The 22,358-nt window shown below is 50.9% G+C and overlaps 2 protein-coding genes across 17 annotated transcripts in view; one reads left to right on the top strand and one right to left on the bottom strand.

Moving 5' to 3' along the window:
- Arhgef11 (Rho guanine nucleotide exchange factor 11) overlaps positions 1-4,921 on the top strand; it is a 108,020-nt gene extending 103,099 nt beyond the window's left edge. For 7 of the 8 annotated variants that reach the window (XM_020163439.2, XM_020163440.2, XM_020163442.2 and 4 more), the window contains 6 exons: positions 512-730; positions 1,015-1,377; positions 2,307-2,402; positions 3,250-3,497; positions 3,720-3,909; positions 4,435-4,921. In XM_020163439.2, coding sequence (XP_020019028.1) covers positions 512-730; positions 1,015-1,377; positions 2,307-2,402; positions 3,250-3,497; positions 3,720-3,909; positions 4,435-4,493 — 1,175 coding nt within the window. In that variant the 3' untranslated portion in view covers positions 4,494-4,921. The remainder of the gene's footprint in view (positions 1-511; positions 731-1,014; positions 1,378-2,306; positions 2,403-3,249; positions 3,498-3,719; positions 3,910-4,434) is intronic. The other variant, XM_074047790.1, reaches the window with a different exon arrangement.
- Positions 4,922-5,535: 614 nt separating this feature from the next.
- Lrrc71 (leucine rich repeat containing 71) lies at positions 5,536-22,315 on the bottom strand. 9 transcript variants are annotated; one of them, XM_074047808.1, is made up of 15 exons: positions 21,211-22,315; positions 14,931-15,080; positions 14,505-14,633; positions 14,352-14,427; positions 14,100-14,177; positions 12,195-12,263; positions 11,805-11,964; positions 11,645-11,728; positions 11,437-11,526; positions 10,223-10,363; positions 9,933-10,032; positions 9,435-9,520; positions 8,048-8,159; positions 7,546-7,667; positions 5,538-7,098 (listed from the first exon to the last, which is right to left on the bottom strand). In XM_074047808.1, the coding sequence occupies exons 1-15, from the start codon at positions 21,368-21,370 to the stop codon at positions 6,982-6,984; spliced, it is 1,674 nt and encodes a 557-aa protein (XP_073903909.1). In that variant the 5' UTR covers positions 21,371-22,315; the 3' UTR covers positions 5,538-6,981. The 9 variants fall into 9 exon arrangements, with proteins under 9 accessions (XP_073903913.1, XP_073903910.1, XP_073903909.1 ...); XM_074047806.1 differs by having other exon boundaries at positions 8,048-8,162; XM_020163399.2 differs by having other exon boundaries at positions 5,540-7,098; positions 8,048-8,162; positions 9,435-9,523; positions 9,939-10,032.
- Positions 22,316-22,358: the final 43 nt, after the last annotated feature.

Here is a 22,358-nt window from a genome sequence, read left to right on the forward strand (position 1 = left end):
AATAACTCAGGATCTTGGATTTAGAGAGACATCTGGGCTCCCTGTCGGGGTCAGTGTTCTGTTTTCCTTCTTCTGAGAATGCTTTTCCAACTCTCACACACCTCCTTCAGTCTTTTTTACAATGTCCCCTTTGCAATGACACTTTCTTTGACTATGTCATTTAGCACGATAACCTCACTCCTGATGCCCCATACCTACTCTGTTTTGTTCTTTCCCATAGCACCTACCACCTTCAAACAAAAAATGTAATTACTTACTTATTTTGTTACTTTTCTATTGTCCTTCCACTAGAATTCAAGGTCCTACCCCCGGGTAGGGATCTTTGCTTTATCTACTGATGTATGCCGAGAGTTTGGGACAGTAGCTGGCCATAGGAGGTGCTTGGTAAAATTTTATAGAGCGATCATCTATAGAGCTTAGCCAGCTCCTTAGATACACAGCTGAACATGGACTTACCCCATACATGCGCTCTCCTTTGCCCTGCCTGCTACTCCCCTTTTATCCAAAACAGGCATTGAGCCCCAGCAGGGAATCCAAGGGAAGCATCTAGGTACACTTGAGCAGCCTGAACAAGAGGGCAGTGTAGGTGAAGAGAAGCCAGGTGCTCTGTCTCACCCTTCCCCCTGCCTGGATGGAGAGATCAGGGGCATCAGGACAAGGGACCCTATTCACCTGGCCCTCCCAGGCCCTCTGTTCATGGAAGGACTTGCTGATTCAGCCCTGGAAGATGGTGAGTGCCTTGAGTACCCTGCTAAGAGTCCCTGATCCCTCAAGAGCATGGCCAGTGTGGTCTTTATTCCACCTGCTCGAAACTTCTCCCTGGTTCTGCTAGAGGAGAGATGGATGCAAAGACACCACCTAGTTAGCTTGAACCCTCTAGTCCCACCCTGTGGCTACAGCAGGGTGAGAGGGTAACAGGTTGATGGGATTGGCCCCGCCTCCTCTGAATTTTCCCACCACTGGGCAGTATGCAGTCCTGAGCTAGAGAAGCCATTACCATGTTTCCCCCTCCAGTGGAAAACCTGCGGCACCTGATCTTGTGGAGCCTGCTACCAGGTCACTCTGTGGAGACTCAGGTTTCCGGGGAACCTGAGGATGACCTGACACCTACGCCTTCTGTCATCAGCATCACCTCTCACCCCTGGGACCCCGGCTCCCCAGGGCAGGCTCCCACTGGGGATCACAGGGACAACATCCAGCTTCCAGAGCTAGAGAGAGGTCAGCCAGAGCAAGAAGACATGGCTCTCTGTTCTCTAGCACACCTACCCCCAAGAACCAGGAATTCTGGGATCTGGGAATCTCCAGAGCTGGATAGAAATCCAGCTGAAGAAGTGGCAAGCACAGAAGCAGCAGGAAATTACAAAGTTGTAAGAAAAGGTAAAATGCATTGGTACGTCCACAGGGAGATATACACCCACGTTAGCTGGGGTAGAGGCGAGTCTTGCAGGTGGGTATTTCCTTCCCCATGTTTATCCTGGGTACTAGGTAAGCAGAGACGGACATTGGGTCCTGGGGAAGGAAATACATGAACATCATTCAGAGGCTTTGGAGTTGGACAGGCAAGGTTCAAAGCCCTAGCTCTGCCACTTAATGTCTATGTGATCTTAGATAAAATTCTGATCATCTGTGAACTTTGTTCTGTAATATATGAGGACACTGCCTATTGCCCAGCCAGCACAAGTCTACTACCAATAGTTTCCATCCTTTACCCACTGTCCAATCCTAAGGAATAGATGAGGCTCTTCCCAGGAGCCCCAGGTCAGGAAAGACAGGGGCTAAGAATGGAGTGGGTAGAACTGAGTGCACAAGGTGGTACGGGTGGTACCTTGAGTTGGAGAGTACTGTGGACAGCTTTGTGATAACACTAGCTCACAGAGAGGCTGAGGCCAGAGCAGTAAGACCTAAGGAGGGTTGCCCCATGCTGGGCAGAGTAAGCTGAAGAAGAGGAAGGGCTATCCGAGAAGTGTTCTGGGCAAGATGAAGGAAAGCCTGGCCATGTGAGGCTGAGATGGGATCCAGCAGGGGCGTCTCATCTTCCTCTTGTGCCCACACAGCCCCATTCCATCAGCCAGGGCTGCCTCTGCTGGGTTTCTGGGAACTGAACTTCCTTCTCTCTTCTGGTGACTTGGTGGAAAGCACTCTGCAACTCTCTGGGATGTGATCATTATGATCTTGTGCTCATTTTGTTCTTCCCTTTTTCTCCTTCTCCACCACCCTTCTTTCTCCCTCTCCTTCCTGCTCTTTCTCCCTTCCCTTCCCTTGTCTTTCGGTCTCTCCCCTCCTTGGTGGTGGTGGTGTCGGTGCAGCTGAGGTGGCAGGCAGCAAGGTTGTCCCTGCACTACCAGAGAGTGGCCAGTCAGAGCCTGAGCCACCTGAAGTGGAAGGCGGAACACAGGTTACGGGTAATCAAATTCTCCTTGGAACCAAAGGCTGGCCAAGGCTAGAGTTGGGGGGCCTTTGAGGAATCACTGGGCCTTAGTTGTCAGCCATCTGGAATGGTGGGGAGTAAACACTGTACTGTCAGGTCAGACTTCTAGTTCAGAAACCACTTGTCAGGAGCTGTATAGGCCCCTTTCAGAGTATAGGCTTAAGCAACCTGCACCTGGGGTGAGGTAAGGAAGCCTGGCCAGTGTCCAGGGCCCAGTGACCCTAACCTGACATTCCAAATAGTCATTTCTCCCACCCTGGCCATCACTCTAGTGCCACTGTAGAAACAGGCTTACATGGATTCCCAGGTTCCTTGATGTTTACCTGTGCTACTGCCCTTCAGGGACCCTCCACATCCTTCCTCCAGCTGTCTCTGACCTCCCTCTGATGGGTTGAGGGCTCTAGAGGATCGTGACCTGTGGGGCAGTGTTGAAGTTCATCAGCAGAGCATGAGCTGAGGCATGTGAAAGAGGCTGCTGCCTGCTCTGTTTGTTCCAAAAGGGCCTAAAGCCAGCCCAACATCTATTTCCCCTTCCCTTTATGGGATGGGTACCATTCCGTTTTCTCTGATGAGACACCTCCACCCTGCCCCTCCTCCCTTCACTTCTGCCACTGAGCATCTTCCCTGGCATGTGGCCAGCCTGAGAAAATTTGCCATCTAGAAAGAGAAGGGTAAGCAGCATGGGCTGCCATATACTGAGTTGTCTTAGAACAACCCTGGCCCATTCTGTCTGTGGGCCTGGGAACACTGAGGGAGTGGGAGGGTGGCCATAGATTTCTCGGTGCTTGCCTCCTAATCTCTTTCTCTTGCCATGGGGACAGGGAACTGTTTTTATGTCAGCATGCCAGCAGGACCTCTGGACTCAAGCACTGACCCTGCAGGGGCACCAACAAGCTCCCCCCAGTCTGACAGCCTCCCTGCCTGGCAGACAGAGCCTCTGCTCCAGCTGCAAAGAGGCAATGGAGATCAGAGACACCCCCTCTGCTCTCCCCCTAACCTGGCTCTCAGGGATGTAGGCATGATCTTCCGAACCATTGAGCAGCTCACCCTCAAGCTCAACAGGCTCAAGGTAAGGGACATGGAACGTGGGCCTTCAATCCATCACCCAGGACTGTTCCCTAAGAATGAGGTGTGTCTTCCTGGTAGCCCTACACCTGCCCTGGCCCTAGCCCACATTCGTAAACTATAGCCCCATTTCCAGGGTCCAGGACAGATCTGAGAGTGTGACCACTTCCCCTAGGGGCCTTATGAATAGGAGGACTCCAGCAGATATTCTCTATATGACTTCCAGGACATGGAGCTGGCCCACAGAGAACTGCTCAAGTCCCTTGGGGGAGAGTCGTCTGGTGGCGCCACGCCTATGGGCAATTTGCACACAGAGGCAGTCAGATGGAAAGACAGCTCCCTCTCACCTGCACCCAAGGAAGCCCTGGCCTCTGGCTCCCAGAACAGCAATGAACTGGGGACCTGCCTTGAGGATGGTGAGTGAAGCCAGTTCCTGCTTTGTGCCTCCCATGAGGAAATGTCATCAAGCAAAGTGAGAGGAGATGGTTCCAGTGTCTCATTTCCCCTTGAGTATAACTAACTCATTCCCTCAGCTTCAGAGAGGCATCCTTTTAAAGTTCCATAGAAGCACCCCTAAAATGGGAACCAGAACCGAGCCCTTTTTTCTTGTGCCATGGAGGTAATGCACCAGATGGAACCCGGTTTCACCTCTCTGGCCTGTTTTTTCAGAGCTAGGTTGGTAGGCCAGGGACATGGCTATGTCCGAACTCAGGAAAACAAAGCATATAGCTACCTGATTGAGGAGCTTATACCTACTGATTAAAGAGAAATGGAGTTTGGTAGACAACCCTGCTCAGACCCCATAGGAAATACAGGTTTCTGGAGGAATGCTTTACCACAGATGAACAGTACTAAAAGATGACCTGAGAACCTTCTGGATAAATCCCAGGGGAAGTTACCTTAGGCTTGGTCAGCTTTTCATCCTCACCATCCTCCCACAGGATCTGATACCCCCCTGGAAGACAGCACCATAGACACAGCTGAATTACCAGGACTGTAACCATCCAAACCACCACATTCTCTTCATCTGCACTCTGTCAGGAGCCAGCCTGTGGAAGAAGCAGTTGGGAAAACAGATGCAGCTGAGGCCTTGGGGGGAAACTCGCATGTTGCTTGGTCTGCTCGGATCCAGAGTCAGATTTCAGTGTCTCTTCCCCTCCCTTTAGTCCAACCCTCAAAGGCCTTGGTCTCCTAAGCATGCTGACTGCATCTGAAAGGTCCCTGCTCATGCTCACTATGGTCTGCCCCCTCGCCCCACATAGCGTGTGCACTAAAATGTGCAGTGCCCTCAGGCGTGCAAGTGAAGGGAGGAGGCTTCTGTGTAAATGCACTTTCTCCTTCCCCCTTCTCCACAGGCCCCAGGCAGAGCTGGGTGCCTCCCCTCCTTTGTCACTTTGGTTTTCTATAAATATGTATGTATTGTATGTGCATCTTTGCTGTTGTAAATAGCTTGGTTTTTTTTGTTTGTTTGTTTCTGTCCCTGGAGTGCTGAGGCAGTTACAGAGGGACTACTAAGGGAAGAGGGTTTCACTGCATCTCCAGTCAGCAGCCCAGCGCCAGGGCCAGGGCCAGGGCCAGATGGTGCCAGACCTGACTGTCTCCATCCCCTGTAGGCAGGAAGCTCTCCTGGCCTCCAGTCCCACCTAGCTCCAGAGACTTCCTCTGTGCCCTTGTGCTGAACTACCCCTGCCTCATAGGACTTCTCTGGTTATCAGGAGATGGGGCCCATGGCGAACTTTTATCCCACCTGTGTCCACCTTCTCCACCTACCCCCATAGAAAACCAGTATAGCAGGTATGGAACTGAAAGTGGACCCCAGGAGGGGGTAGGGGATTTGAGTACTAGAGTCCCTGAACTAAACCAAGATCTTTCCCAGGAACCACTCCAGCAATGACCTATTACCATGTCCTCACAACACTCTCCACTGATCAATATACACACTGTGTTGGTGTATATATACATATATATATATATATAAATATATATAATATATATAAAATATAGATATGGAAATGACTGTTTTGCTGTTAAGATAATGTATACTCTTTTTTCTTTCATGGTTAAGTTTTTTTGGTTTTTTTTTTTTTTTTTTAAGAAAAGTTAAATATTCTTCAGTTGTGGTCGTGTGTGTGATTCTTGGCACTGCTGTGATAGAAGATACTAAAGCTGTTCCTCTTGAGACTGACTAGGATTAAGTAGAGGAAACCAGAGGTAGCTTCCCTCCACCCTGGAACCAGACCCACAGGTCTTACTGTATTCTCTCCCAAAGCTTTAGCATACACTCTCTGAACTGGGGCAGGGCAAGTTATACATCCCCAGGCAGAAAACAGGCAGAAAGACACTGAACTCCCTTCACACAAAGGAGAGGGAACCTTGAAAGACCAGGGACTTTGAGCCAGTGGCAAAACATAAGAGGGAGGACCACTTCAGGCCTGGCCAGCTCCTCACTGTCCTTATCCCTCCCCGTCTTCCCACAGATCCAACAATATCACAAGGGCTGTAAGAGGAGCTTCAGAGGACTTGTCAGGGACAACTGGGAAAGCTGGGGTGGCTGATCATCAAGCACCTTTATGTGCTCAATGTTAGGAATTGAAAGAAATGATAGATTGCCCCTGGAGACCCTGCATCCAGTCCAGGGGCAGCTGAGGCAGACGGGGTATGACAGCCCTGGCTGTACCTGGCTGCTAGGCAAGACAAAGGGGCTCTGGGTAGGCAGAGAAAATAGGAGGGCATATGGAACAGGTTCAGAGTACGAACAGATGAGAAGGGGAGGCTGGCCCCTCTGTACCTTCTCTGGAGAACCCTGTAGGTTGGAGATAGGCTCTCCAGAAGCCCTCACACTCTGGGTATTCTTGATTTCAGATTGCTGGCAGTCATGTTTAATGCTTGGCCTTTGCTATGCAGATGTTGAGACATTTAGCATCCCCACTTGAGGATTCAATTTTTTTTAAACTGAGTCTTGGCCTCTTCTAAATCAAGTAAACACTTGAGCTAAAGATAAGCACAAGGGGGTGGTGCTGGAGGATGGAGCTTGGACTTGGTTCCTCAACTCCACTTCATCCCACAGGTGTGCATTAGTGACTGATCCCATCTCAGATCCTTCCCTCTACCTCCGAGACCAAAGGTTGACTACACACTCTGGCAGAGGGCATGTCTTCTGGGGACATAGTTGGGGGGAATGACTGGCTGGGCAAGAACTAGCCCTGAAGACAGGGGGCAATGGTCCTGGCTAGCCACTGCCAAGGGGGCTGACATCATCCCGGGAAAACTATAAAGTGATTCAGACCATCACTATTCTGCCATTTCTGGCCATGTCACATGAACAGACTAGAGTCCAAATGTTCCAAGTCCTTCTGGAACAAAGTTTTCAAAGAACAATACAGCAACAGACTTTGTTATTGGTCCAGATATTCCCCCCCGGGAGGTCAGCCCACACAGGAACAGAAGTGCTTCTGTGGTTAAGTCTCAGGGAAGAAAGCAGGAGGAGACTAGGTGGAGAAATCAGTGGCCTCCTCCTCCTTGAGCTTGGCCTTGACCGGGTCCCTTGGCAGCATCAGCTCCTGGATCATGATGTAGGTGGGACATTGTGGATCAAAGTAGTTTTTCTGAAAGAGAAAAAGGAAGGCTGACAGGATTGAAGATTAGTTCTAAGGGTGGGTTAGTGGGTGGTAGACTTGGGGAAAAGGCAGTGATAACTGCCAATCCTGCAGAAAGAAGAATGGAGGCTATGTTGTGATTTAAGAAAAACAACAACAAAAAAAAACCAGCTAGGCGCTGCTGGCTCATCCCTATAATCTGAGCTACTTGGGAGGTTGAGATCAGTAAGGGGAATCACAGTTCGATGTGCTTGCCAGCCTGTGCAATAACCACAGCAAAATGGACTGGAGGTGTGGCTCAAGTGATAAGAGTGCCTACTTTGCAAGTACAAAGCCATAAGTTCAAACCCCAGTTCCACAAAAAAAAAAAAAAAAAAAATCAGTAACTATAAATCTTCCTTAGAAATGGGAGACAAAGCCACCTGTAGGAGTAGCAGGAGGGAGATAGGGACTCACTGCCAGGGACAGCCATAGCAGCCCCACTGGGCCCTTCGATGAAGTCTTGGGCTTGGAGAACTGCACCTGGTACCGCACAGCAGTGAGGAAGCCCTCCAGCCCCACCTCTGTGATGTGGTTTCCTGGTGGAAAGTATAGATAAGGGTGGCTTTTGACACCACACCCTCAGCAGCCTGGCTCCTCCAGCTCCTCATCTCCAGACTCATCAGCACTTTCAGGACCAACCCTCCCCCGCTCCTCTCCTCTATTTCTCCCATCTCACTTCTCACCCTTTTCATCCCATCCCCCACCTGTCTCATTCATCTCATTATTGCCCTCAGCTCCCTCCTCCCAGCCCAGCAATTACCCCTCACCTCCAGCCTCTGTAAGAGGGCCTCTGGCAACTGAGGCCCAACTATGGGAGAACCAGGTGTTCCCTATAGAGTCAGAGTGGGCAACCTCCTGGCAGGATGGAACCCAAGCAGCCCTGTGGCAGGGAGGCAGTAGAGGTTGGCAAACATACGGAGGAGGTTGAGGTGCAAAAGGACCTTATTCCCAGGCATGAAAACCTTGCCATCTCGGTGCTCCATGGGTTCCAGGAGAGGGTTGACCATCTCAGTAGCTTCAGCAACCAGCTGCTAAAATAAAATACTATTTGCAGCGGAGGAGAAGGGAAGCTGATCACCAGGCCACTCATTCATTCAACATAAATGTTGGAGTGCCAGCTATAGTCTAGGCTCTGTCCTAGGTGCTGGAACACAAAGATAAATAAGCCATACCCACAAGAAGCACCTTGGTTTGGGGGAATCAAGAGAGTGAAACCGCATTGCAGTGTGAAGTAGCTTCTGATAGATAAGCTCCAGGTGCTATAGGAGCACAGGAAGGACATCTTGCCTACCCTGGGAGCCAGGGACAGTCTTCTGGGAGAGGTGGCCTAGGAGCTAAATATGAAGGTATATGGACATTCTTAGATGAAGAGGGAAAGGTGTGCTAAGCAAAGAATACAGCAGAAGCAAAGGCTGTACAGGCATAAAACAGCACGGGCATTTGGATTTTACTAAATACTTTTTAACAGACTAGAGCAGGATGACACTGAGGCAGGTTCTAATGAGAAACAGCAGCCTACTCATGACAGAGGCAAAGACCACAGTGAGAATTAAAAGGCAATCTCACCCCTTCCTCCATCAGACTTCTCTTCTGCCAGACCTTGTCTTAGATACCAGGGAAGACCCCTAAAAGGGGACAGGGCCCTTCCCTGCTCATGGGGTGTATGGTACAGTTGAGGGGTTCTCGTGATGGAGGAGGTAGAATCTAAGAACAGAAACAAACCTCTAGGCAGCTGACAGGATTGGGGGGTGGAGGGAGAGCTAAGAGCTAGGAAGTTGGTGGCCCAGGAAGATTTCCAAAGCAAGGAACAAGTTGGTTCAAATGCTCTCCATTTGAAAGGGAAGATCCAGAGGCAAAGAACAAAGGATCTAAAGAAGGAGCTTTGCATGAAGTGGAGTGGGATGGTGCCATGATTAAACATGCCTTGAGGAGTTGCTGAGAGGGGCAAAAGCAAGCTTTGTTCCGTATGCAGCTATACAGGCAAATGGGTGGTGCTGATCAGCTGATGGCCACAGTGGACACTGTTCCCACTGGGCAGCAGGTCTGAAGTGGGTACTGCTACTAGACAAGGAAAGGTAGAGGGCCCTGCCCAAGTCAGAAGGGAAAAGAGGAACACTGAACATTGTTCCCACAGAGGGCCCAGATCATGGAGGGGTTTCAGGTGTAGTGGGACAAGAATGGAGAAGAGTTTGAAGGGGGGCAGCTGCTGCCACAGTGCAGGACTGAAGATTGCGTTCCAGAAGAGGATGGGGGAGGGCCCTCCTAGCAGCCCTGGACCTCCTTCCATTTCTCCTGCAGCTCACCTCAGACTCCAGGAAGATGCTGCGCTTCTCTTTGCTCCCAGTCTTGATGCTTTTTCCCTTGCTTAACTTCTGCTCAGGGATGGTCACTTCTAAGGCCAGAAGAGAAGCCAAAATTCACAGTGCAGACCTCTGATACCGCCCAGGCGCCACAGAGAAAATGGACCAGATGAGCCAAAGACCCTAAACTCCAAGAACTTTGGGTTTGGGTACAATAGAAACAGCTGCAAGGGGCCCCGGCTAGGTAGGCGGGTTCCTTTTCTGAGGACAAGGCCACAGAGGACTAGTCCCTGAGAAATGATCTATGGAGGGTAGCCAGGTGGTGGTTCTCTCTATATCATCTCACTGTGAGAAAGAAATAAGGCCCAGAGAGAGAAAAAGGGAGAGATAGTTAAGACCTGCCTTTGGCAGACACATCCAGACCAAGAACAGCCTCCTGCATTCTGCCCACCCAGCACACTTCCTTCATCCACACAGGAAAGGTACCCAGAGGGTACTCACACTTACTCCCTTTCCCTGACTTCGTGGCGTCTTCTTTCTTGGAGGCTCCTTGAGTGGGTGATTGCCCAGACCCTGACTTCTCATCTTTTTTGACCACTTCCTGTGAAGGGTATAAAAAGAGAGATGAAAGTCCTACCTCCCAGGTGGATGGACAGCAGGTATGGGAAGGCCCTGGGCCTGAGGGGGACCTTTAAAGGCCATTTGGCCGCCTTCTTTCTACCACCTCTGTACAACATGAGGGCTCCTCCCATTCCATCCAGCACCCAGGCTCTTTCCCCCTGCACACCTACCCCTGGCTTTTCCTTTTTCTTGCTCAGGCCCTTAGGGGTTTTCATTGCCTGCATCTTTTCTGGCTTGTCCACCAATGCAATACTGCTGACTCCAATCATCTGAGACTTCTCTCGGGAGTCCCCGTGTCGAGAGGAGGAAGGCTGTGCTCACAAACAGGAGGGGGTTGAGGAAGCAGTTAGAGTCCTTCTTCAATGGGGGAACACAGATAAGCCTATGCTTGAGTAGTTGTTGGGACTAACAGCACCCACCACCCATCTCCCTGCCTAAATGTTAAAACAATTGGTATAGGACACCTCTGAGCCAAGGAGCTGTTGGTAAGAAATAGCAGAGGTATGGGGGATGGGAAAATTAACTGAGGAGGAAACTGCAGCTAATTTCATTTTATTTTTGCAATGCTGGGGATTAAACCCAGGGCCCGTGCATGCTAGGCAAGTACTCAACCACTGAGCCATATCCCCAGACCTTGTTTGATTTGTTGCTGTTTTGTTTGGTTTGACTTGGTGGGGGTGAAGGGGAGTGTTGTTGTTTTAAAGTGTAGCCCATGCTGGGCACCAGTGGCTCATACCTGTAATCCTAGCTACTCAGGAGGCAGAGATCAGGTGGATCAAGGCCAGCTCAGGGAAATAGTTCAAGAGACCCTATCTCAAAAACAAACCATCACAAAAAAGGGCTGGTGGAGTGGCTCAAGGTGTAGGCCCTGACTTCAAACACCAGTACCACATAAATAAATAAATAAATAAATAGTGTAGCCCAGGCTGATCTTGAACTTGTGATCCTCCTGCCTCCGACACCTGAGTACTGGGATTATAGATTGCACCACCACGTACAGTGAAAAACTAGCTAACTTTTGTTGAGCTAAGTGCTAGGTACTATTCTAAATGCATTACATTAACTAATTCATTTAACCCTCTCAGTTTTATGAAGTAGGTAACAATTATCCCTGTTTACAGTTGAGGAACCTGGATTTCTAGTCCAGGCGGTCTGAATCTAGTATCTTTTCTCTTAATCAATACATCTACTGCACACAGGGTGGCTCTGAAGTTAAGAGGCCATCAAGAAGGGACTTGGCAAACATTAGGTAGATTTGTGCAGAAACTTGTCAAGAGCCGTGCCCAGAGGGTCAGGAGAGAGAGTAGAGGCGTGGCCAGCGTGTTGAAAAGCAGCTGACCAAGAAGTAGGCTCTCAGCTGTCCTGAGGTCAAGTGGCTCCTCACCGAACGCGACCGTTCCTGTGATCCTTTCTCCAGCAGGAGGCGCCGGCGTTCCACCACCTCCGTGTGCGTCAACTCAAAAGGGCGCAGGACCTAGGGCGCGGCCCACACCTCTTGGTCAGGTGACGCAGGGGTAGGGGTGGGGGCGGGGGCGGAAGGCGGAGAAAGAGGCAGGGGGTCAGCTCCCCGGCCCCGCCCAGCCGGTACACACCTCAGCCAACTTCAGCGCACCCTTGTCCTGAATACGGTTGTGCGCCAGGGACAGCCAGAGCAGCGAGCGGTTCAGCCGCAGGCCCTGCGGAGCGGAGGGGCGCGTGAGCCGCAGGCGAGCTGCCCTGCTCCGGGTGGACCCAGTCCCGCTGCCCACGTACATCTGCGATGTAGCCCGCGCCCTGGTCCCCGATGTGGTTGAAGCCCAGGTTCAGCGAGACAAGGGTCCGGTTGCAGGTGTGCAGCGTGGACAGCGCCTGTCCCAGGAGCCGCGCCCCATGATCGTCTATGTTGTTGTTGCGCAGGGACAGATGGGCGATCCTGGAGTGGCAGGAGAGTGGGAGTCACTGGAAACGAGGAGAACCGTGGGGCACTCAAGGCAATCGGAGCTTAAGGACATGAGGGGGGCCGTCTAGTACGAAGAGGGAGAGAAAGGGATAGGAGGGCCCCTGAGGAAATGCTGAAGGGACAGGAAAGATGGGAACTAAAGATGAATGACTTGGAGTAGGGGACAGGCCCAGAGAAGGGTAGGTGAGGGCAAGCAGTCTTACGTGCTGTCCGACGCCATGAGCTTGTGAAATGACTGCTCTGGCAATGGATTCCCCTCCAGAGACACCTTCCTGCGGGTGGGAGGGATCTGAGAAGTAGGAGGACCCAGTTCTGAGGTACTACTGAAGCCAGGCAAGGGAGGGGACCAAGAAGAGGGGTAGGTCTCTGGGGAGCAGCCAGGAAAGAATCAAAGGGTGCTCCCCTCCTTCCTATGTAGGAAATGTGTGACAATTCCCAAGCTAGAAATCCAGAAGTGTGGCCATGTGAAGGGGCCACTCCCCAAGGGTGGCCTGTGGTGAGGTGGTCTCTAAGATGACTTTCAATGATCTCCACCTCCTGATACTCAGGCCCTGTATAATCCTCTCCCTTTTAGTGTTACCAGACCTAATGACTCACTTCTAATGAACAGAATATGGGATGTCACTTCTAAGTTTAAGTTGCAAGGACTGTGACTTTCATCTTGGGTGCTCCCTGCCACTGTCACCAGCTGCCCTGTCATGATGACACCCAGCCTATGGAGAGGACCACAATCAGTCACATATGTGAGCTTGGAAGCAGATTTTCACCATCTCACCCTGAGATGACCTCAGCTCCAAAAGCTTTGCTGCAAGCTCAAGACAAACCCTTAGTCAGAAATACCCAGCTAACCTTCAACCTGACAATCTCACAGAAACTATAAGGTAAATGGTACTGGCTTAAGCCACTCAATTTTGGGAATGTTACACAGCCATAGACAAATTACTACAGGTCCCTTCCACAAGGCAATGGCTCCACTAACAATACTGAGAAAATGGAGGTCTTTTCTAAGTTACAACAAAACTTGCATCAGTGGCTTAGAAAGTTCTCTAGTTGGGGGAGATAAAGGAGAATGGTGGAGGGGGTGAATTCAAGTATGACATATTTGGTATATTGTAAGAACTTTGTAAATGCCACAGTGCACCCCACCCAGCACAACAATAAATAAATAAAAGGGGGGATTTTAAAAAGAAACATTTTCTACCATGACTTATAATTTTTCCTTAGCCTTTCAGGCTGCCTTGTCTTTCACAAAATTTAATTCATTTTAAATTACTTTTATGCTGATAAGACTTATTCTTATATAATGAATTCATATAGTTGTTTGTCAACTAGCTGAGTTGTTTCTAGTTCCCATAATGGAATGAAATGTGTCTCTACACAAAGAATGCTGGGGAACCAGATAAGGAAAACATAGTTCCTGCCCTCAGGGAGAGTCCAACCCACTCACAGAAGGAAGACCTGCAAGTCCCAGGGTACAGCACTGACTACTTTCTGCCAAGCAAGAACAGTCAAGAATGCTGTGGGAGCCTCAAGAAGGGCAGGCAGCCAAGTCAGCTTTGTCCTTTACTCACCAAACTGCAGCTATAGTAGCTACCTCACACCTGGCACACGCTCCCTCCAATTCCACCTCCAAGCAGCCTTCAAGGTTTTCCTGCCCCATACCCGTAAGATGGGAGGCTCTCCTCCCCTGTGAACTATTTCTCCACTTCCACAGTCCCCACACTATACTTTTACTTCTCTCTCCTGTCTCCTCTCTCCCCTCTGCCCTCTTCTCTCTCTCTCTCTCTCTCTCTCTCTCTACTTTGAGTTCCTGCAGTATAAGAATGGTGTCTTACCAGCCCCCATATTGGGCCAGGGCACAAGGGAGGTGACCTCCAAGGACTGACGGAGAGGAGAGGGGATGAGGCCTCAAAAATTGGGCTTTCTAGATGTTGCATGGGCCATTTCTCAGGTGGGAGCTTCCTGAGCCAGTAGACTCTGGCTGAGCCTAATTTCTACAGAGATGTCAGTCTGGCCCACAGGAACTGGGATCCTACTCAAACTGCTCCCCTCCAATGCCCACCCAGCCAGGCTGTGCAAGACCCTAAGGACCTCTCCCTTCTGCTGACCTGAGCGTGGATGAACAGAGAGGCAGGAGGCTGATGAAGGTGGTCAGGGTCTTATCAGTCAGCCCCACCTTCCAGAAGCTGGAGTTGGGAAGCACAGAAACAGCTGGAGGTCACCTCCGATTGGAAACCCTTCTGCACAGTCCTCCCAGACACACCTTTCCCTTGTTCCCATCCCCACCGTCCCAGGTCCATCTGCTCTCTCTCCCAAGTCACCGGGAGCACCAGCCCCCACATCTCCCCAGTGCCCCTCACTTGATGGCCTGCAGCTGGCTAAGGGGGGGTAGGCATTTGGAGAGGATACCCAGGATCCGATCGTCAACCCTCCAACCTGCGGAGGGAGAGGAGGAAGGCGCCTCAGAACTGGCAGGAGCCAAGGCAGCAGGGCGCAGCGGGGTGGGGCCTCACCGCGAATAAAAATCTCCTTCACCAACTTGTTGTCCTCTTGCTCCAGCTCCACCTGGATGGTGGGCCGAAAAAATACGTATTTGCTCTCCAGGCTGTTGAGGCTGCAGGATGTCGACAGCCGCTGGTCGTCTAGAAGGTAGGGGTGAGGAGGGAGAGGACAGAGCCACCGCACCGGGTTCTAAGCCCCACTGGCCCATGGGGAGAGGCGGGGAGGGCGGCCACGCGCGGACTGGATGGGACACCTTGGAAAAGAGAATGGACCCCCCACCATCTCCCTGTCCGCGCCTCGGAATCCCTCTACCTCATTCACACACACACACTCCACACTGCGTCCCCACCCTTCGGCCCGGCCAGCTGTGCGAGAGAAAGCTAGAGGTGGACTGTATGTAACCCTGATAAGCACCCGGGGTCTCCACTGTCACTCACCTTGGGTGGGCTTTTCTGACAAGGAGGCCGAGGGAACAAAGATCGGGTGGGGGCGGGGTCGGACGACAACCTTGGGGAAGTCCGTGTAGCCCAAGCGCGTGCAGAGCTCTGCAAAGTCGGTCTCGAGGACCCCGGTGCACTGGTACTCCTCTGCGGGGACCCGCAGGAGGGTGAGTGCACCCCGCCTGCAGGATCAGCCCGCCGCCGCCAGAGGGCAGCAGAGCCCGAGACGCCCGCCCTGCGTGCCCACGCCCACCCGCAGCCGCTGAGACGCCACATCTTCGCAGGCGTTTAAAAAAGTAAGCTGCTTTGCAAAGATCTACGCGACATACACTTGAGAGGAGACAGTGAGGAAGCAAGAGTTCACAGAAAGAGCTTGAAAGGAAGGCAAACTGGAGGCCTGAGATGCGCTGGTTCCTCGACTCACCCCCTGGGTCAAGATCCTGCGGGGGTCTCAGCCTCTCCACAGGGTGTCCCTCACAAATGTTATTGAACCCAGTCCTCTCCCATGGGGTACCACCTCTCAAAAGGCAGAACTGATCTCTCTAACCAGAGCCCTTACCCTAGCTGAGGGAAAGACAGCCAACATCTTTACTGACTCTAAATACGCTCACCACATTGTACACCATCGTGCAGCTGCTCTCTGGGAGGAAAGGGGCTTTCTCACCACAAAGGTCACGCCCGTCACCAACGGGCCTCTAATTCTGAAACTGCTAAAGGCCTCTTACCTTCCCCCAGAACTAGCAGTAACCCATTGCAAGGGACACCAACCAGAAACTACAGAGACTGCCCAGGGCAATGCCTTTGCTGACAGAGAGGCAAAAAGGGCTAGTGCTCAGACTCCCCACACTGCACTTTTCATAACTACTCCTAAGATAAACACTACTTATACATCAGAAGAGCAAAATAGACTTATAAATCTAGGAGCCCCACCAGGTTCACAAGGATGGTTCCTTTTAAATGGAAAACATGTTCTCCCCAACACACAAGCAGAGGGGGTTCTAAGGGCCATTCACAGAACCCTTCATATTGGCGCTAAGCCCCTTCTCCACTCTCTTCAGCCTTTATTCTTCCATCCTTCCCTCCATCTCTCATAAGAAAGTTACCCAAGAGTGCCCCACCTGTGCCCAGGTTCCCCCAGGGTGGCCTGAGACACCCCCTTCCTTCTCTGCTCACCAGCTCCAGGGCTCCATACCAGGGGAAGACTGGCAGATTGATTTTACCCATATGCCAGCTCATAAAAAACTTAAATATTTATTGACCTTGGTTGACACCTTTGCTGGATGGGTTGAGGCTTTTCCTACTTCAGGCGAGTCAGCAGACATAGTGTCTACCCACTTAATCAATGACATTATCCCCGCTTTGGATTGCCTCGGACTTTACAATCTGATAATGGTCCTGCTTTCATCTCAAAGGTGACCCAAATTGTCTCCTCTACCCTGGGTGTGGCCTGGAACCCACATATCCCTTATCACCCTCAATCATCAGGAAAAGTGGAGAGAATAAATGAAATAATAAAAAAACATCTAAAAAAACTCTCCATTGAGCTCCACTTACCCTGGACTCAGCTCTTGCCCTTAGCTTTGGCCACCCTCTGAAGCCCTTCTTTCTTGAGCCCTTTTGAAATAATGTATGGCCACCCATTTCTCTTAGGAAACTTGCCTCCAACAGATACTGCTCCTTTGGCTGACTATCTATCTGCCTTACCTTAACCTTCTCAGGGAACTTCTCAGACAGCATGCAGACCAGATCCTGCCCCACCCTATAACAACTTCTGTTAAACCAGGGGATCTTGTTCTCCTCAAGGATATTCGACCCTCTCCACTGGAACCTCGGTGGACCAGCCCTCATCTGGTCATACTCACAACGCCCACTGCTGTCAAGCTCAACGGGATCCCCCAGTGGCAGCATCTTTCAAGGATAAAACTTTGCCCTCCAACTTCAGACTCTTTCACTACAGCAAAGGATGAGTACTCTTGAGTACTGCTAGGGAGAGTTTGCTCTCCCACAAACTCTCTCCCTCTTCCACTCCTACATAGCTCTTAGTCCTCATCTGGCTCTCAATTTTCTGCCATAGGTGAATTTACCAACAATTGGCCTTGTCTGCAAATGAAGCTTGGGCAAAACCATCAGCCTCACTCCCAGGGACCTCACAAATTTCCAAATTCCAGCCAAACCCCCTTTAATGATGCCCCCACTAAGCACAAAGCAGCTAGATCAATTGGCACCCATAATACCAACAAAAGGCTGGAATGTTAGGTCCCTGGCATTCTTGGGGCAGGTGGAAGTTCCCAAGGCTAGCACTGAAACCAGACCCCCTGATTTATGACCGCCTGCCAAACTCCCCTGCTTGTTTCCCTGCTTGCAAAATCTCAGGAGCTTCCAGTTACTCAACTAGCCAGGCATGTCGACTGTTCCATCTGGTGATCACAGATAATCAGAGACCAGAGACTCTCTCCCTCCCCCATGGCTTGTCCCCTCCTATAAAGCCCACTACCCATTCCAGCCAACCTGCTGCGCTCTGAACCTGAGGGTGACAGCCCTTTGGTCTGGCCCCTAATAAATCTCTCTTTTCCACACATGGCATGGTCTTTATTGGGCAGCTCCTAACACTAGCCTCTGCCCTTGTCCCCCTTCCCAGTCACAAGTTTTCTCCCCCTCACAGCCCCCCACACCTAAGTCCAGCAATGCTTATTTAACAAGATATAGATGATAGATAGATAGATATTATATCTCCCTAGTATCCAGCACTGTTCTAAAGTCTTTAGAAATTAATTATAAATTAATCCATAAGTTATTTTAATTCAGACATGCCCAACAGTTCCCATGTGGAGATATCTCTGCAAGCCAGAGTCATCTGAGCCTCAAGAGACCCCTGCTCTTTTTAGTTTTCCCCATGGGTATCCCAGGAAGAAGTGGTTCCTGGAAATAGGAAGGGGAGTCCCTGCCAAGTGCCACAGCCAGGAGCTCCACAGCAACACCACCCAAGCCACTGACTGAGGTGCTGCCAAGGTTGTGCACAGCCTCCTGGGGCTGAGCAATAGGGAGCCAGCACCACGGTGTGACAGAGCCTGCAGAAAAGCTTGAGGGTTTTCTTTTTTTTTTTTTTGTGGTACTGGGAATTGAAGCCAGGGCCTCATGCTAACCACTGAGCTACATCCCCAGACTGGTTAGAGGTTTCTTGGGGAAAGGGATGAAAGGTACATTTTTCATGTACCCAGCCATCAGTGGGAACCCAGGCACACAGGTGCTTCACTTACATCTCCCTTCTCACAAATAGAAATCCTTAAATTTAACATCCTTATGGATCACCAGGTGGCCTGTTAAAACAGCTTCCTGGGCCCCAGCCCCAGAGACTCTGATTCTTGGGATCTCCTGTAGAACTTTGTTCAGTTGTTCACTACTAGACAGTGCAGCTCAGAAAGGTGCTTGCTTTGGACTGGGATCATGGTTAAGTGGTAGAATACCTGCTTAGCAAGCCTGAGGCCCTGAGTTCAATCCCCAGTACAAGGAAAATTTAAAAAGAGCTTGTTCCTACTCTCCTCCCTTCCACACTCCTTTCTCATGCAACAGTCTCAGCACATAGCTTTTGTTTGTTTTTTGCTGTTTTTGTTTTGTTTTTGCAGTACTGGGATTTGAACTCAGTGAGTCATCTTGAGCCACTCTACCAGCCCTTTTTTGTGATGGGTTTTTTCGAGATAGTCTTGTGAACTATTTCCTCAAGTTGGTTTCTAACCTCCATCCTCCTGATAGCTGCCTCCTGAGTAGTTAGAATTACAGGCATGAGCCACCAGTGCCTGGTGTTTTTCTTTGTTTGTTGTTGATTTTGTTGTTTGTTTTTTCAGTACTGGGTTTGAACTCAGGGCCTCACTCTTGCTAAGTAGGCACTCTACCACTTGAGCTATTCCACCAGCCTTGTTTTTTTTGTTTTGTTTTGTTTTGTTTTATGGTACTGGAGTTTGAACTCAGGGCCTACACCTTAAGCCAATCCACCAGCCCTTTTTTGTGAAGGGTTTTTTTCAAGATAGAGTCTTGCAAACTATTTCCTCAGGCTGGCTTTGAACTGCTATCTCCTGATCTTTGCCTCTTGAGTAGCTAGGATTACAGGCGTGAGCCACTAGCGCCTGGCTAGCATATAGTTTCTTGAAGAACAGAAGCCATCAGATGGAATTTCTTCTAAACCTACACATCTTCCTACATCAGCCATTGTTCTCAACCCCATGTGAGCCCCCACCAGAGCACCCAGTGGCGCCTGCTAAAGCGACCATGACCCTCATGTTGTCCTATTCAGAGTCCCTGTGCAGTTGCCACTTGAATTCTCCCCAACTCTCTGCCAAAGCTCAGGCTTCCCAGCCAGCCCAGCGCATTCTTCTCTGCAACCTCTTGGCTGGGTCCAGAGCCCTCCTCTTCTCTGCTTACACTCTCTCTCCCTGGGGCACCTTCATACCCAGGACTTAAGCATGGCAAAACATTAGCAGCTCCCAAAGCTACTTCTCTATCCACCTTTCTCCAGGACTCCTAGGCTCCTTGAAGCCCAGCCTTGCATGCTCCTTCTTCCAGCCTTCCCTCCCAGCCAGCACCTAGTCCAGAAACATGGGAATTATTCCTGCTAAGTCTCTCACTCTCCACCCTATCCAATCTTTGACCAACTCATTACGCCCACCTCCTGGGGCCTAACCCTTCACCTCTCTGCCCTCTCCCTGCCCTGTCCCAACTGCCACCATTCCTGGACCTGGCGGGATAGTCATCTTCCCTCTCTCCTCCCCTCCACTCTATTCTCCATACAGCAGTCATAGTAGTGTTTGGTTTTTCTTTCTTTTTTGCGGTACTGGGGCTTGAACTCAGGGCCTACACCTTGAGCCACTCCACCAGCCCTTTTTGTGTTAGGAATTTTCAAGATAGGGTCTCAAGAATTATTTTCCCAGGCCAGCTTCAAACCACAATCCTCCTGATCTCTGCCTCCTGAGTAGCTAGGACTACAGGTATGAGCCATTGGTGCCTGGCTTCCTTTTCTTTCCTTGAGACAATGTAGCCCAGGTGGACCTTGAACTCAAGATCCTCCTGCCTCAGCCTCCTGAGTTACAGGTGTGCACCACCATGCCCAGAGGATTCTATTCTATCCTGTCTTTCCTCCTGGAAGATACTCTTCCTCCTGCTGTCATAATACTTTATACCCGCCCCCACACACACCAGGCACCAACAATGACAGGGAGATAGCACCCAGCCAGGGTGAATGGACAATCAGCGTTTTCCCAAGTTGTTTTACCTCCATTCCAGGGACGGCAAGTTTCTGTCCCTCTCTGATTGCAAAGCTGTCAAATTTATATACAGAAGCCTTATGAGCTGGCGGAGGCTCAGCAAATGAGAGGCCCACAATACAAACCCCAATACCACTCAAAAAAAAAAAAAAATAGCTGGGCACCTAGCTCACACTGTAATTCCAGCTACTTGGAAGGCTGAGATAGGGAGGACCCCAGTTTGAGTTCAGCCCAGGCAAACAGTTCAAGAGTCCTCATCTCCAAAATAAGCAAACCAAAATGGACCCGAGGTGTCAAAGCCGAGTTCAAACTCCAGTTCCACCAAAAAAAAAAAAAAAAAAAGCCTTCCAATAAATTCTTCTTTGTGCCTAATTAGTTCAGGTTGAGACTCTTCTCACTTGCAACTAAAAGAGCCACACTCCTACATATATGATTCTCTGTTTTTCTCCCAGAAAAGGTTAATTCCATGAAAGCAGGACTGTGTCTATGTGTTCTTCCTCTGCATCAGACTCAGCTCAGAACAGACATTTAAGTCCTAATTGTTGCCAGGAATGGAGATGATGCATGCTTACAATCTCAGCACTGAGACAGGATGATTGTGAGTTTGAGGCCAGACCGGGCTATGTAGTGAGACCCTGTCAAGAAAGAAAGAAAAAGAAAGAGAGAGAGAGGAAGGAAAGAAGGAAGGAAGGGAGGGAGGGAAAGAAAGAAGGGAGAGAAAGAAGGAAAGAGAAAGGAAAAGAACTGTTGAATAACTTAATGAGTATCTATAAAACTCTGCTCAAAGGCCCCTCTTAGTAGCCCCCTTTCTTCCCATCACCTCCTGGGCCTTCTTCTCATACATCTTATCACATTTTATTGTACTTGTCAGCATCCCAAAACAGAGTTCGTTAAGATCAAGTTCAACGGAAACATCTACCAGCTGGGATTCAGAACTCCGCCTGGCTAACAGCGCAGTGAGTGGCAAGTGGCTCAGAGCTACAGCCTGGGGGTTGGGTCCCCGAACCCCTCCTCCAGCGTACCAGGGTTTTTGGATTCCTCCTCGCCTACCGGCGGCAGGACGGCCCCCGGCTTCTCCTTGGCTGCGCGCTCGCCCTTCTTGGTCGCTGAGCCGGACGACTTCTGGGTCCCGGGACGTGGGACCCTGGGTGAGGTCCCTGGAGCGCTCAGCTCGTTCGACATGCTGGTGTCTCTGGGACCCTCTTGGGGATGGGAAGGGGGTACGGGACTCTGTGGCTCACCCTGGGGATGGCTGAATCAGGGATCTCTGTTCCGCGTTTACCCACCGGGTCCGACCCGCCAGTGGCAGCGGGGCCTGCGCGTCCCTCTCCAAGACAACGGCGCCTGGGGTGGGCGGGCCCGGCCCGGCCCGGCCCGCGGCCCCGGCAACCGCTGAGCGCACGCCTGGCTGGCCACAGCACCGCAAGGTCAGAATCCGCTGAGGCAAAAACCGCGTGGGTGGAGCCGGTCGGGCCCGGCCGCAGGGGCGGGGCTAGAGCGGAAGGGAAGGGCGGGGCCAGGGCCACCTCCGCAGGTTACTAAAGAGGCAGGTCTGGAGAGTTGTATGCGAAGGTGGAAGGGCGAGGGCCGTCTAGGACCTGGGCGGGGCCACGGCAGAGGGAGATGAGTGACTCTTAGAGCGAAGGGTGTGAAGGTAGAGCGGGAGTCTGGCACTCGAAGACACCCAGGGAATTGAGCCTGGGAGCAGGGGCCGGACCAGGCGTGGTATAAGGATCATGGTAGGCGGAATCCAGGTAGGAGCAGGTCCACTCTCCAGGGTCCACCCACCTATGTATGTATGACACCAGTGGGTGTGATGCTAAATTTGTCTCTATTTACCCTCCTGGAGGTCTGAGGACTAGACTGAGTGAGTTGAGGAGTTCATATCTATAAGAATCTCTCATTTGGTCTGGCAGAGTGACTCAAGTGATAGAGTGCCTGCTTAGCAATTGTGAGGCCTCGAGTTCAAACCCCAGCACCAAAAAACCCTAATTCAAAGTTCTCACCTGAAGACTTTTCTAAACGGATGGCTCTACCCTGCTGGTCCCCTTTGAGTGTACTTTCTGCCTCCAGCCTGCGCAGCCATCTGCTCCAGCACCTTCAGCCTTTGTGCAATTCCCCTAGAAAAGGCCATCTTTGAGGAAGCTTCAGGACCTAGGCAGTCTGTTCA

Source organism: Castor canadensis, chromosome 11 (genome assembly GCF_047511655.1).
Source record: "Castor canadensis chromosome 11, mCasCan1.hap1v2, whole genome shotgun sequence".
In the NCBI taxonomy this organism is placed as follows: domain Eukaryota; kingdom Metazoa; phylum Chordata; class Mammalia; order Rodentia; family Castoridae; genus Castor; species Castor canadensis.

Excerpts from the sequence above, each read along its gene's own strand:
- Lrrc71 (XM_074047806.1), bottom strand. The coding sequence starts at position 21,370 with ATGTCGAACGAGCTGAGCGCTCCAGGGACCTCACCCAGGGTCCCACGT. Across the intron at positions 11,527-11,644 it reads GTGCGCTGAAGTTGGCTGAG|GTCCTGCGCCCTTTTGAGTT; the intron begins GTGTGTACCGGC and ends GCCGCGCCCTAG. Across the intron at positions 7,099-7,545 it reads TGCTATGGCTGTCCCTGGCA|AAAAACTACTTTGATCCACA; the intron begins GTGAGTCCCTAT and ends TTTCTCTTTCAG.